General features: G+C 48.7%; 2 protein-coding genes across 3 annotated transcripts in view; one reads left to right on the forward strand and one right to left on the reverse strand.

The window, feature by feature from the left end:
• The first annotated feature begins 457 nt into the window (after positions 1–457).
• ARPC5L (actin related protein 2/3 complex subunit 5 like) lies at positions 458–5,867 on the forward strand. Of its 2 annotated transcripts, none has more exons than XM_015826134.1 (4): positions 458–638; positions 4,086–4,153; positions 4,241–4,417; positions 5,268–5,867. In XM_015826134.1, the coding sequence occupies exons 1-4, from the start codon at positions 458–460 to the stop codon at positions 5,328–5,330; spliced, it is 489 nt and encodes a 162-aa protein (XP_015681620.1). In that variant the 3' UTR covers positions 5,331–5,867. The 2 variants fall into 2 exon arrangements, with proteins under 2 accessions (XP_015681620.1, XP_015681621.1); XM_015826135.1 differs by having other exon boundaries at positions 458–624; positions 4,081–4,153.
• A 2,284-nt stretch (positions 5,868–8,151) lies between these two features.
• The window catches only part of GOLGA1 (golgin A1), a 16,575-nt gene continuing 12,255 nt past the window's right edge, over positions 8,152–12,471 (reverse strand). The window contains exons 11-17 of the mRNA XM_015826127.1: positions 11,953–12,055; positions 11,213–11,373; positions 10,664–10,822; positions 10,429–10,488; positions 9,897–10,043; positions 9,183–9,269; positions 8,152–8,266 (exon numbers count right to left, since the gene is read on the reverse strand). Coding sequence (XP_015681613.1) covers positions 8,186–8,266; positions 9,183–9,269; positions 9,897–10,043; positions 10,429–10,488; positions 10,664–10,822; positions 11,213–11,373; positions 11,953–12,055 — 798 coding nt within the window. The 3' untranslated portion in view covers positions 8,152–8,185. The remainder of the gene's footprint in view (positions 8,267–9,182; positions 9,270–9,896; positions 10,044–10,428; positions 10,489–10,663; positions 10,823–11,212; positions 11,374–11,952; positions 12,056–12,471) is intronic.

The raw sequence follows: 12,471 nt of genomic DNA on the forward strand, positions 1-12,471 counted from the left end.
ATAGATAGATAGATAGAGATAGATAGATAGATAGATAGAGATAGATAGAGATAGATAGAGATAGATAGATAGATATAGATGATAGATAGATAGATAGAGATAGATGGAGAGATAGATAGATAGATAGATAGATAGATAGATAGAGATAGATAGAGATAGATAGATAGATAGATAGATAGATAGATAGATGACAAATGATGGATGGATGGATGGATAGATAAACAACAGGAATGAATGAACAGAAAGGGGGGAAAGAAGAGTGAAAGGCCACGCCCCTTGCGAAGGCCCCTCCCCCTGGCCGAACGTCCGTTCCCAGCAGCCGCGCCCCCGCCCGCCGCTCGGCTCCTCCCCTGCTCCCCGCGGGCGAGAGGGCGGGGTTTCCGCTTCCGCGGGTCGGCGGCGGCGGCGGCGCCGTGCGAGGGAGCTTCTGCCGCCCGCCCGCCTATCCGGCGCGGCCATGGCGCGGAGCTCGCTCTCCTCGCGCTTCCGCCGCCTGGACATCGACCAGTTCGACGAGAACCGCTTCGTGGAGGAGCCCGACGGCGCCGAGGCCGGGAGCGGGGCCGGCGCGGCGGAGGGCAACGGAGGAGGGCCCGGCCCGGAGGTGGAAGCGGCGCTGCGGCAATATCTTTTCGGGGGTCTGGGGGGGAGGGGGAGGAGGAGGGCTTGGAGGACTACAAGACCCATACGCCGCCCCGATCTCCTCCTCCGCCTGATCGCTCCTCTCTCGATCTCCCTTTCCTCCCCTCCCTTTCATCGCCCCCCCCCCCAGGATCAGCTGGGCCAGGGTCGCCCTGTCTGTCCATCCACCTGTCATCTATCTTTCATCTATCTATGTATCTATCTTATCTCTATTCATTTTATCTATCTAATCTGTCGGTCTGCCTGTCTGTCCTATATCTGTCACCTGTCTATCCATCTATCTCACCTCTGTATCTATCATCTATATCTATTCATTTTATCCATCCATTTTGTCTATCTCATCTGTCAGCCTGCCTACCCTCTATTATATCTAGTAATCTTTACCAATATCTTTATTTCTTTGTATTCTGTCTATATCCATTCTGTCATTTATCCTCCATCCATCTATCTATCTATCTATCTATCTATCTATCTATCTATCTATCTATCTATCTCTGAGTCTGTCTATCTATCTATCTATCATCTATCTATCTATCTATCTATCTATCTATCTATCTATCTATCTATCTATCTATCTATCTATCTATCTATCTATCATCTAATCTATGTATCTATGCCTTCCCAACCATTTATCCATCTCTATATATGTATAAATCAGTGTATCCATCCATCCATTCTAGCCACCCACTCTGTCATTTCTGTATCTCCATCCTTGTACCCATGTCTTCTGTCTCCATTTTATGTATCCATCTATCCTATGTACCCATCCATCCATCCATCCGTCTATCCGTCTATCCATCTATCTATCTATCTATCTATCTATCTATCTATCTATCTATCTATCTATCTATCTATCTATCTATCTATCTATCATATCTCTCTATCCTACTCAACTCATTCTATCTTATATGTCTTCTATCTACCTACCTACCTATCATATCTCTCCTACGCAACTCATCCTCCTGTCTTGTCTGTCTTATCCATCCATTTGTCGTATCTCCCCCCCACACCAGCCTGTGTGGTCTCCCCCTTCCTCAATGGCTTCATCCTTTATCCAATGTCTTGGGCATTGGTGCCCGTTGTCGGGAGTTTAAAAGCCCAATGCATCTCCATGGATGTTGTGGGGCATTCATCCATCTGGGCCTGGGAGTAGCTGAAGAGCAGATACAGCTCCCTTGTCTGTTCCTCCTTTCCAGGGTGGATTTTAGGATTTGGGTGGGGGTCCTTTCGCAGACGACCCTTTTTAGGCGGTCCTTTTCCACTTTTCCTCCCTAAAGACTGAAGATATGCAGTTCAACCAGGCAAGCGACTAGACATTTATGCGTGATTCCTGCTGGTTCAGGGTTTGGCCAAATTTGGTTTTGTTAATCTGGGTGGGTTGCCTGGAGGCGATTTTTTGCTTCCTGCTTGGAAATATAGGAACCCGATGGGGAATAATTTCACAACTCCCTGGCTAACCTCATCCTCACCTTCCCCCTGCATTAAATTTCCTTCTCCTCAAGCTTTCTGTGTTGCTAGCGATTGAGGTAACCCGCAGCCTCGTTTTAGATCTCTTTTAACTGTTCTTTGCGATTTCTGGTGCTCTGGCAACTGTCGTGTCTATTTCTATCCGGCCTTGATCAATGCAGAGGGGATGCTTTCGGCATTTATACGCCCACAGTTCATTCCTAGCCTGCAGTGTCTGGCATCAGAATTCCCCTTCTGGCTTGTCGGACTGCTTTCGGTCCTCTTTTGCAGCGCATCTTTAAAAAAAAAAATGCCTTTTTCTTTTCCTGGGGCTGCAGGTTGAGGCCTGTCCTTGATCTAGCTGTGCGTTTCACCGCCACGTACGTCTCCCTCCCTGGGCTGAGCATCTAACGGGGGAATTGCTTTCCGATTGCATGTTGTTGAAGGCGAAAGAATGAGGGGGCAGTCATCAAAGACATGTTGAGACAATGCCAGCACTGTGTGGGAATTTGTTCCCTGTGGTTGCCAGGTGCAGCAGCTGCACAGGATGGGTCTTGTGACTTAGATCTGCCAATTTCTTTTTTTTCTGGAAGAGGAGAGCTTCTGAGAAGCCTTCAAAAAAAAATAATAATACAGTTTCAAAGGAAGGTGCGTAGCTTGGGCTGTGAACGGGAAGCCGACGAGCCTGCGGAGGAGAAATAATGTTGTAGGACAGATTTGCTGAGGAATGAGGAAAAACCCCACCCCGGGGCGTCCTCGGCGCACCAGGAATGACAAGACCTGTAAAGGCCATGATGCATGCAGTTGTCATCTGCGGCATCAGGTTTGACAGGAAGGGGACCGGTCTGGTTGGATCGGAAGAGCTAGGGATGGGAAAAGGTGGGGGGGGGGCTTGTTTCCGCCAGCCGGCATCCGTGAATGTCGCTCGGCCTGTTCCTGATCATGCCACGACAGATTTCTAGCATGTGGAGCAGCGAGAGTGGGCGACTGGCAGAGCCACCCTCTGCTGAGTCTGCCCTTTCCATGAGAGCGCAAGCAGGTCGAAAAAGGACACGGAACTGACGTTTACCCAGAGCAGAATTAAAATACCTTGGGGGGGGAAACCACCACAATATTCTTTAGGCTGCATTGGTGTCCTTTGCTTGGTTGAATTTAACCTTGGCTTGGCTTTGATTGCGGCTTAGCTTGTTTGATCAGTTGGTGATTGTGCGCAACCCAGCCGATGGGTCAATTTTGTTACCGAGCTGCGTTATCCAGGCCCGGAGCAAAATATTTTCCCCTCGCTGCTCCCAGGAGGCGGGAGATGGATGTCGAAAACCCTTTTGAGATCCAGTGTTTTCTGAATTTAATAACCATGGCTTGGTTCTCCTCGTACGGTCTTCTTGGTTTTCGTTCCGCGTCATCGCTGGGCTAAATGGGAATTATTTCTTTCCTTGTTCTCTGGAGGGGGAACAGATGTCACAAATTGTATATATCTCCTGGATACCAGAGTGGGTCTTTTCCCCAGATTGGTGAGGTTGATTATTATAGTTCATCATACAGCCAGTGCTTTAGGCTGCATCAAATCCAAACTAAGGACCGTGGATAGCCACATGTTGTTTGATGCTATTATCACGGCTCGTGGCAGTCAGCCAGATGTTCGGGGCTGGGTTTGGCATTTTTGCCCACCTATCGAGTCCTTCCCAAGAACCTGGGATGGGCAGAGGTGCAGGAGGTAAGCTGTTTCATAGTAAAGCTTCCTTTTGAATATATTAGCCTGGGATCTGAAATCCCCAAGACTGTTTTAGAGCAAGGAACAAACTGCCTTGAATGAATTTCCTTGGAGATGTTAATAGCATCTTTCCAATCGAATAAGTTAACTTGGTAGCTGAGTCTCGTTGCTGGGAATCCTTCATCAGTTGCTGGCCTTAAGTAGGGAAGGTTAGATTGTTGGGGGGGGGGGGGTTATGACTGCACCACACAGCACAAACTCCTTAGCTTAATTCCTCGCACGGGAGACTTGCTCCGAGCCTTCCACGCAGCTTTACGGAACTCTCCTGGGAACACCAAGAACCCAGGTGCAAAGGTAAAGGGGAGGTTTAATTTTTTTATTTTCTCTCTCTCTCTCGTCTCCGATCCCATTGCCTTGACTTAACCTCGGCTTTCCCCTCAGGAGCAGGCCCAGGAAGTGGTGCTGAAAGTCCTGACGTCCTTCAAGAGCAGCGAGATCGAGCAGGCGGTCAATTCCTTGGACAGCAGCGGCATCGACTTGTTGATGAAGTACATTTACAAAGGGTTTGAAAAGCCGACGGAAAACAGCAGCGCTATTCTACTTCAGTGGCACGAAAAGGTACAGGAGTTCCCACCTGTGGAGCTGAATTCCTCCCTCCTGGCTCGGCAAGGCCTCTCCCGCTATCCCCTTTAGCCAGCCGAGGCGAATGACCTGTCTAGGACTCAGGAGTTTTAAGCAGGTGGCTGTGGTGTCAGCCCTGCTGGTGAGGCCAGACCAGTTAAGTTTTCTCTCCAAAACAGCCTTGGTAAATTTTGAGGGGGTCCTCGGTGCTCCCTGAGCTTGGTGGCTTTCATGACCCACCTAAGTTTAACTGCTGACACGGATGACGTCACCTAGTTTGGGTCATGAGACGTCTGCAAGAGAACCACCAAGGTCAGAGCGCGCGCCAAGCATCCCTCATCTCAACCCCAAGCTACAACTGTTCTCCTTTGCTGGTAAGTTTTCTTGACGCCAAACCGGTGCCTCCGACAGCCAGGCTGAAGGTGCCGCCAGGAAATCCTGTGTTCGAAATGTGGTTTCACACAGCACCTGCCCTTAGGGGTTTCAACGGCATATATATATTTTTAACTTTCCTTCTTCCGCGGCTAGCCACGAAAAGAGACAGAATGGCAGACAGCCAGGCCCTTCTTCCCCTGGCTTATCTTTGCAGAGGCAGCTATAATCTTGTCTTCACTGCACCCCTTTAACGCGTAAAAACGCCTATAGAGCTGCTTGACAGTGCAAGGGGCAACACGTGCAGTCCTTAAATAACCGCGTTATCGCTCCCTCAGTGGACGTCCTAGCCAAAGGCAGCTGCACAGGAAGTCTAAAAGCACGTGTGAAGTCTAAAAGCTGGAGGGATTATAGGCGGGGGAGTCAGGCCAACGTGCCGCAGCTGTTAATTTCCCCTTTTCTCTCGCCCTCTCAGGCCCTGGCGATAGGAGGACTCGGCTCAATAGTCAGGGTTCTCACCGCGCGGAAGACGGTCTAAAAAGCCGGGGACCCGGGACGCCAAGAACGACTTTGGGAGCCGGGAAGTGCCTCCACATTTTGGTTACTCCTCTGGGGACCGGCAGCCTCCCACCGAAACGCAACCGGGAGAAGGAAGCACTCTCTTCTCTTTCCCCTGGAGGCACCGGAAGAAGCGGATGTCCTCGTTTTCCGACTGACTGGACTTGCCGCCGGGAGGGGGAGACAGCCTGCGATTTGTGGCTGCCGTTGCTGCTCTGGCCCGCTGAATGTGTGCGCGTGTGTATGTGTGTGAAACTTTTAATTTAAACGTGAACACACGTTTGCGGTGTCCGGGGAAGGTGGCGTGGGGAAGGGATGGTAGCTACGGTGTGAGAAGCAAAACGTCGGCCCGGTTTGGGGGTGTTAAAGGGAAGGAAGGCGTTGTTAAGCCAGTGGGCCTTTTTTTTTTTTTGTACATAGTTTAAGAATTGCTGGGCTCGGCGCGGATGTCGGTTTCTTGTAAAGTGCCTGCTACTCTTTAATTCAAATAAAGTTCTTGGAGGGTTAGTTTAAACCAGCTCTGGCTGATGGCTGTGTCTTCCATAAAGAGAGACCCAACGGGTTCCTTATATCCCGCTTGGAGAAGAAGCGGGCGAAAACAAACAGCCACACCTCGCTTTTCCCCCCCAAAAAAATCATCTATATTCACTTCCGTTCCTAGGAAACCACAATGGCTAGGTTTAAACAAAGCACAGCTTTGGACCGAGGCAGAAATTCAAGGCTTGTTTAATACAGGGAGGGCAGGCACTTAAAACAGATGGCTGCCCTCAGTTCTTTGTCAAGGAAAAACTTGTTTTATTTGTACTGTAATGGTTTATATCCTCCGTCCCAAACTCCCGGGCTGCTTTCTGCCATCACGGCAAATATGTGGCTATGCTGGGAGAGGAGCCAGATCTCTTCTGCACGCCTTCTCCAATTAGCATTTGCTCTCTTTAGTTTTTCAAATCGGTTTTTGAAACCGGACGGGGCCGCCCCGACTGTTTTGAATGTGGGAGCATCGGGTTTTTGATCGGGCGGCTGGCCTTTCAGATCAAAAAGCCTGGATGGCACCCCCATAAAGCTTTTTAAACAAAGCAAGGTAGGATTACGATAGCCCTGATCTTAGGGAAGCAGCAGAGAGTCAGGTGGTGCTGGCACAACAGTGGTGGAAGGAGGACAGGACAATGAGAGACTGTATCACGGTGTCACGCAGCCCTCCGTTGTTGTGATTTTACAACCCTACCAGTGCAGTAAGGTAGATCAATACGTTCTCTCTCTCTCTCTGTGAAGTTGAAATAAATCCTTTTGCAACAAGAACAGAGAAAGAGCAGATAGATTCAAAGAGGTTGGCTTTTCCTTAGCTTTCCCCCCTATCAAGTTGAAGAAGTTGGTTTCCTCTCCCGAAGACACACACACACCCCCCGGTCAACCTAGGCATCCAGGAGAGGCCCGCATCAGGACTTCTAGTCCTCAAGCTGTCCCATGGAAAGAGCAAGCGCGAAGGTCAAGAATCTCGTCTCCAGGGTCAATTCCAAAAAAGAAATAATAATAATAATAATGTATTGCACCAACAAAATCAGGTCTCGCTCAAGCCATCCACATCCATCGCCAAAGAGTCCACTATGTACACAGGACGAGTGGCCCACCCAGGCTTTCTTTATATATAGACCCACGGCCAGGGGCACTTTTATGTTCTCTCTGTGCAAGGAAGGAAAAGTGCATTAAGTTGCTACAACCCTCGAGTCCCGCACTGCCAGCTTACGACTGGAAAGAAAAGACTCTTGCGAGCTTCTTGTGGAGGGGTCCCCCCATTTCATTCCGAATCGAAAGACGACCCAGCTGGTAAAAAAAATACTGCCGCTCACCAAAGCGCAGGAAATAAGTGGGGTGGAACTGCAATTAGCAGGGGTTTTGTGTGGTTTTGTTTTTTTTCAAAGAGGGGCCTGCCACACCAGTCTCTAAATAGTAAAAAAAACACAAAAACCTGCAGTTTTTCTTAACTAAACACCTGGCTTCAGTCGGATTTAGGAAAAACAAAACACTGCTCTTTAGTTCGAACAAGCCTGGAGTGTCCTGGGATGTGAATGTACCCTTTAAAAAGAAAAAAGAAAAAGCTGTACAGGTTTAAATGTCCACGCTTGCTTCCGGCTCAGGATGTGAGCGACTGCAATCAGCCTGCCTAACCACTCCACACACCCACCTGTCACAGGGGTTTTGTGATTTTTAGGGCCCCACCCAATCTACGGTTTCCGGTTTTGCAAACTCGGTGGCTAAAACGCTTCCCCTTGCCTCCTTACATCTGTTTAAAAAAAAAAAAATGCTAGAGCGCCGCGAAGGCCTGTTTAAAACCGTTTTTAAGAAAGAAAGCAAGAAAGAAAAAATAAAAGCTGGATCACTCTGTGGAAAACTATCTAGAGCTAGTTCCCCCAAACCTCTGAGCCGGTTAGCAATCCTTGGTGATGGTAATGTTAACAAGTGGTGGGCCTGGCGTGTATCCGAGAAGGCAAAATTGTTTTTTGTCCTGCCAAGGGTTACACACCAGCGGAAACGAGGGAGGGACTTCATAGATCCCTGCTGTGCATCGCAAAAAAACCCCCCAAAGGCACCTCAAGATACCCACCCAGGTAACCCTTTCGGTCCACAAAGCTGGAGCAAGAGAGGCTCCTTTCGTGGGTCAGCTTTGTAAACCTCTTCCCCTCCCCAGAGTTCACGGTTCCCTGGGGTCACCGCCATCGACACGGCCGTTGTCAAGGTGCATCTTTTCATAGGGTGGGGGGGGGGGGAAGAAAAAAATAAAAAGCAACCCACAAAAACCCAACAACCGGCGGGAAGGCAGCAGGACATCCCGGAAGAGCTTCAGGACCACATCGTCCTTGGGTTGGAGATGGACGGCCGGACGGTCCCTCTGGGAAGCGGCTTGGAGCCGAACCAAGACATCTGAAAGAGGGGAGAGCCCCAAAATTAGGCAGGGATGCTGATTGGTGGGGTGTCGCTTTGGAGCTGTCCAAAGGGGGAAGAGCTGGGTTGGAAAATGGGGCCGTGAGTTCTAGTTCTCCCTAAGGCCTGTCGCAAGCAACTGGGTGAACAGGGCCCACGTGAATCCTTCATTGCTGATCACCTCTATTACAAGGATCTCACCAGATTCTTTCTGCCTTCCCTTGGGAAACCTAAGCATTTGATCTCGGAAGCTTCCTCCTCCAAAATGACTAAGCAGGAATGTCTTTTTTTACTCTTAGAGGAGCCCCCTGTCCTTCAGCTGGCGATGCCACCCTACTTAGGACAGAAGCTGGCGGGGTGACTTCGAGCCATTCCTGTCGGGCACGGGGGATCAGGCTCACACCTCAGTTCAGATTTATTCCTCAAGCCTAGACCCCAAGAATCTAGCCAACTAATGGGCAATGCTAAATTGGCGCCAGATAAGGGTCAACTGGATTCGAGAGGGGTTGGACTTGAACCATTTGTGGGAACGTCATGACTCTAGGCTGATGGCTCGCTTAACCCCACCCCCTCTAGCTCTGCCTGCTCTTCTCCTACAATTCCTTCTCTGTCCAACCCACCTCTCTGGTTCTTATTGGGAAAACAGGAATTATGGACTCTGCCTTGAGTTGCATAAAATAAGGAATACAAGACACATAGACCACTGGTGTTCCTCAAGGGCTGGAAAAAAAACCCCACAAAAGCAAAGAATGGCACCAAGGTGGAAATGGAAGAGAACCATTCTTCCTTCTTAAACCGATTAAAGAGGGCCATGAAGTGGTAGATAAGCCTTAAGTGCCCTTGCTAGTGTTGTTAAGTGTGCAAATGGCCACTTTGGCAACGGGTGTGAAATGTCAGAGCATCGGTGACCCTTTACCTTGTACTCCAAGGTTTCCTTGACCATGTTTTCTTCCTCCGGGGAGAAGCTGAGCAACACAGACAAAGCCTTGATCAAATGGAGTGCCTGAAACGCCACAGGAGGGAGACCAAGTTACCAAAACGGAACATTTTAGACAACCTAAATTGGATTACTGGAGAAAGTTGAGGGGCAGCCGACCTGAAAACTGACTCTTCACGTTAAAAATAAAATCAATTTCCCTTCTGAATTCCCAGCAGGAGATTGGGGGTTATTTTTCATGGATATCAATAACAAATGTGCCAAAATTTAAAAGCGCAATTGTCTTTCAATCTCTAACCTTACTATAAATGTCCCAAATTTGAGACATGCCCTACATTTATAACAGAGGTAACTTTGTCAAGGTAAATAACCAATTTTCTTACCTGTATTGGTCTTTGTCTCACTTTAAAGCAGGGGTCTTCAAATCCGTCCCTTTTATGACGCCTGGACTTCAACTCCCAGAATTCCTTAGCCAGCAGCGTGCCTGGCTGAGGAATTCTGGGAGTTGAAGTCCAGGCGTCATAAAAGGGACGGGTTTGAAGACCCCTGCTTTAAAGGAAGTGAGAAAGGATTACTAAAGGATAAGACCCTGCAAAAGGTAGGAAATCCATACCCTGAACAGAATCCTCCTGTCCAAAAGCCATGAAAGTAAACTAAGATCATCAATATATATTTATATATTTCCCCGTTTACCTCCGATTCCCGGCTGGACATGAATTTTAGCACCACATGCTTCAAATACTCGAAGTTGACCTCTCGGGAATCGCTCAGATCGCAGTTGTTTGTTACAGTCAAACCAGCCGTGGGCACTTCGGGGACTTCGCCATCAGGTCGAATTTTCTGAAACGTGGAGGAAAAATAGAGAGTGGGTGGAAAAACAAGAGGGAGCCGAGCATCGAACAAAGAACCGCCTCACTTACAGGGGTCTTCGGAGGTTTTTTTCAATATTAGGGTCCTAGGCCATCAAACCCTGCACCGAGAAAAAAACCTCCAGGGTATCAAATCTACACAAACCGTGCAAGAGAATGAATGACATGTGTAGAAGTCGTCCTCAGCTTACGAGTACAATCGAGCTAAACATTTCTGTGGCTAAGTGAAACAGGCCGCTGGGGATGATGGGTGCAGGGCTGCTGAACAGAAGCCCAAAGGGAGAGGACGCTGAAGCGTAAAAGACAGGACACTAGTTGGGTGAGGATAAATTTTACCCAGAAGAGTCAATGCTTACAAGTTCTTTCTGCAAGGTCTTTTTAAGCTCTGCCATTCTCTGCTGAAGCTGCTTTATCATCTAGGGAGAGAGGGGGGGGAAAGGGAAACAGGATCTTGAGTCCCCCAGACGTGCAAACATACACTCCCCCCTCCCCCCCAAAAAAGCTACTACTGGGAGTTGAAGTCCACAAGTCTTCAAATGGCCAAGTTTGAGGACCCCTGGACTAGATCATCAGACCACACCCAGTCTTCACCTTGTTTTTTTCCACTATCTGCTGTTCCAGGTCTCGGTTCTCCTTCTGGAGTCGGACGGCATCTGAGGAAACCAGTTCTCCGTTGGGCTCCGCCTCTCCATCTTCAGAAAGGTGCAAGTGGTCTTCCAAAGCTATGGATGTGAGTTCCAACACAGCAGCCTGGCCCTCAAGAAAGAACAGAGTTCAGTCATTCTGAATTATTATTATTTTTTTAAAAAGCAACCACTTCACAAGCGCATGGCACAACATGCAGAGAGGGTCAGTTGGAGTGCGGGTGGGATTTGCGATACAGCATGCCGGCTGGAGGACTCTGGGAGTTGAAGCCCGCAGACCTCTTTAAGGCCTGCCAAGGTTGAGAAGCACTCATTTAAAGGCTTCTGGGAATTCTCCAAGCGGGACACACAAAAGCCAGTTGCTCTCAAACTTTCCTTCTGCTGCATTCCGACAGGGTCTGAGCCAAAGTCCTCACCCCTGCCTGCCCTCCAGATCCCTTCAGCCTGTTTAAAGACCCAGGCAGGACCGACATTCCTGTGGATTAAATTTGCTCACTTGCTTCTCGTTGGCTAAGAGGCGTTCTTGCTGTTCCTGCAGCTGCATCTGGAGGATTCGCAGTTGTTCTTGCAGTGCTGCTTCCCTCTCCGCAGCCTGGCCGTTGCATGAATCCAGGCTGGACTGCAGCTGGTGCATCTGCAGCAAAAGCAGGTCATGACCTGGGGAAAAAGGCACAGACCTTGTTGGGGAGAAGCCACTTCTGGGCTCCCATCAAGGTGGGACAAAGAAATCCAAAGAGCACAACTTCATCTTCAGGACATCTAGTTTAACTCTTCCTTAAGGACAGTAACTGTAGATGGTGGATATGTTCCTTAAGATTTGCTGCTTATGAATATTTATGCTTACATTATCTATTGCCCCTGCATATTTATGACCACCATTTTCTCCTCCTTTCCTGAAATGTATAAATATGAGCGCATCCTTTTGTCTGTCGGAATCCCTCCTATTTTTTTCTGGAGGAAATTCCTCCGGTGTGCGCTGAATAAATACTTACTGCGATGAGCTTTATTCATTTGATTCCACAACATACATTTGATTCCACAACACACACACACAGATACACCACCATCACTAGTCAACAGTAAGGACCACCTCCAATTTAAGATGTTCACAAATTTAAAACCTGAACTATAATGCTCAACACTGCAGGCTAAAGTGGAACTCCGTGGAAGTGAGAAGGCAGACAGGTAAAAAGGCAGATTTTGAGGGGACCAATAAAATTCCCTCCATGGTCTCACCTTGCCTTAAGGATTTTGCCTCTTCCTCCCGTTTCAGGAGACTGTCTGTTTTGGCGGCCATCTGTTGCTCCTTCTCCTGCAAGGACAAGGTCAGATCTGCCACCTGACCGGAAGAAAAGATCCATCAGTTGTCAGAATGGGATGCCACTCTAAGCATTGTTGCTATGTCTGGCTAGAACCCGCCCTTAGAAACCAGCTCTTCTCTTTTTCCCTTGCACCCCCTCCTCTTTATTTCAAACCTCCCTCGGGTGCTTCCGGGTGCCAGACACCCGTATGAGAGCAACTAAGCAAGAGAAGAAGAGCGGGTTTTAAGGTCTCCTCTGCCACAGGATCTATGCTGCTGTGACTCATCATGGCAACCAAGATGAAACCATGGCGTACGAAGACCCTGCTCAGCTTCCTACCAACAGCCCAACCTCTAGTCTCGCGATGGGAGAACTCTATCAAAAAGACTTGGGTGGTGCAAACTGGGTTAGCAGAAACTCGGTTCTACATTCAGCCTTCCAATCTGGATTCAAT

This window comes from Protobothrops mucrosquamatus, unplaced genomic scaffold (genome assembly GCF_001527695.2).
Source record: "Protobothrops mucrosquamatus isolate PMUCROS unplaced genomic scaffold, P.Mucros_1.0 scaffold2971, whole genome shotgun sequence".
Taxonomy (NCBI): Eukaryota; Metazoa; Chordata; class Lepidosauria; order Squamata; family Viperidae; genus Protobothrops; species Protobothrops mucrosquamatus.

Bases quoted from the DNA above. Each gene is read 5' to 3' on its own strand.
- ARPC5L (XM_015826134.1), top strand. From the start codon at position 458: ATGGCGCGGAGCTCGCTCTCCTCGCGCTTCCGCCGCCTGGACATCGAC. The intron at 639-4,085 runs GTCTGGGGGGGA...CTCGCACGGGAG, and splicing joins GCGGCAATATCTTTTCGGGG to ACTTGCTCCGAGCCTTCCAC. The intron at 4,154-4,240 runs GTAAAGGGGAGG...CTTTCCCCTCAG, and splicing joins CCAAGAACCCAGGTGCAAAG to GAGCAGGCCCAGGAAGTGGT.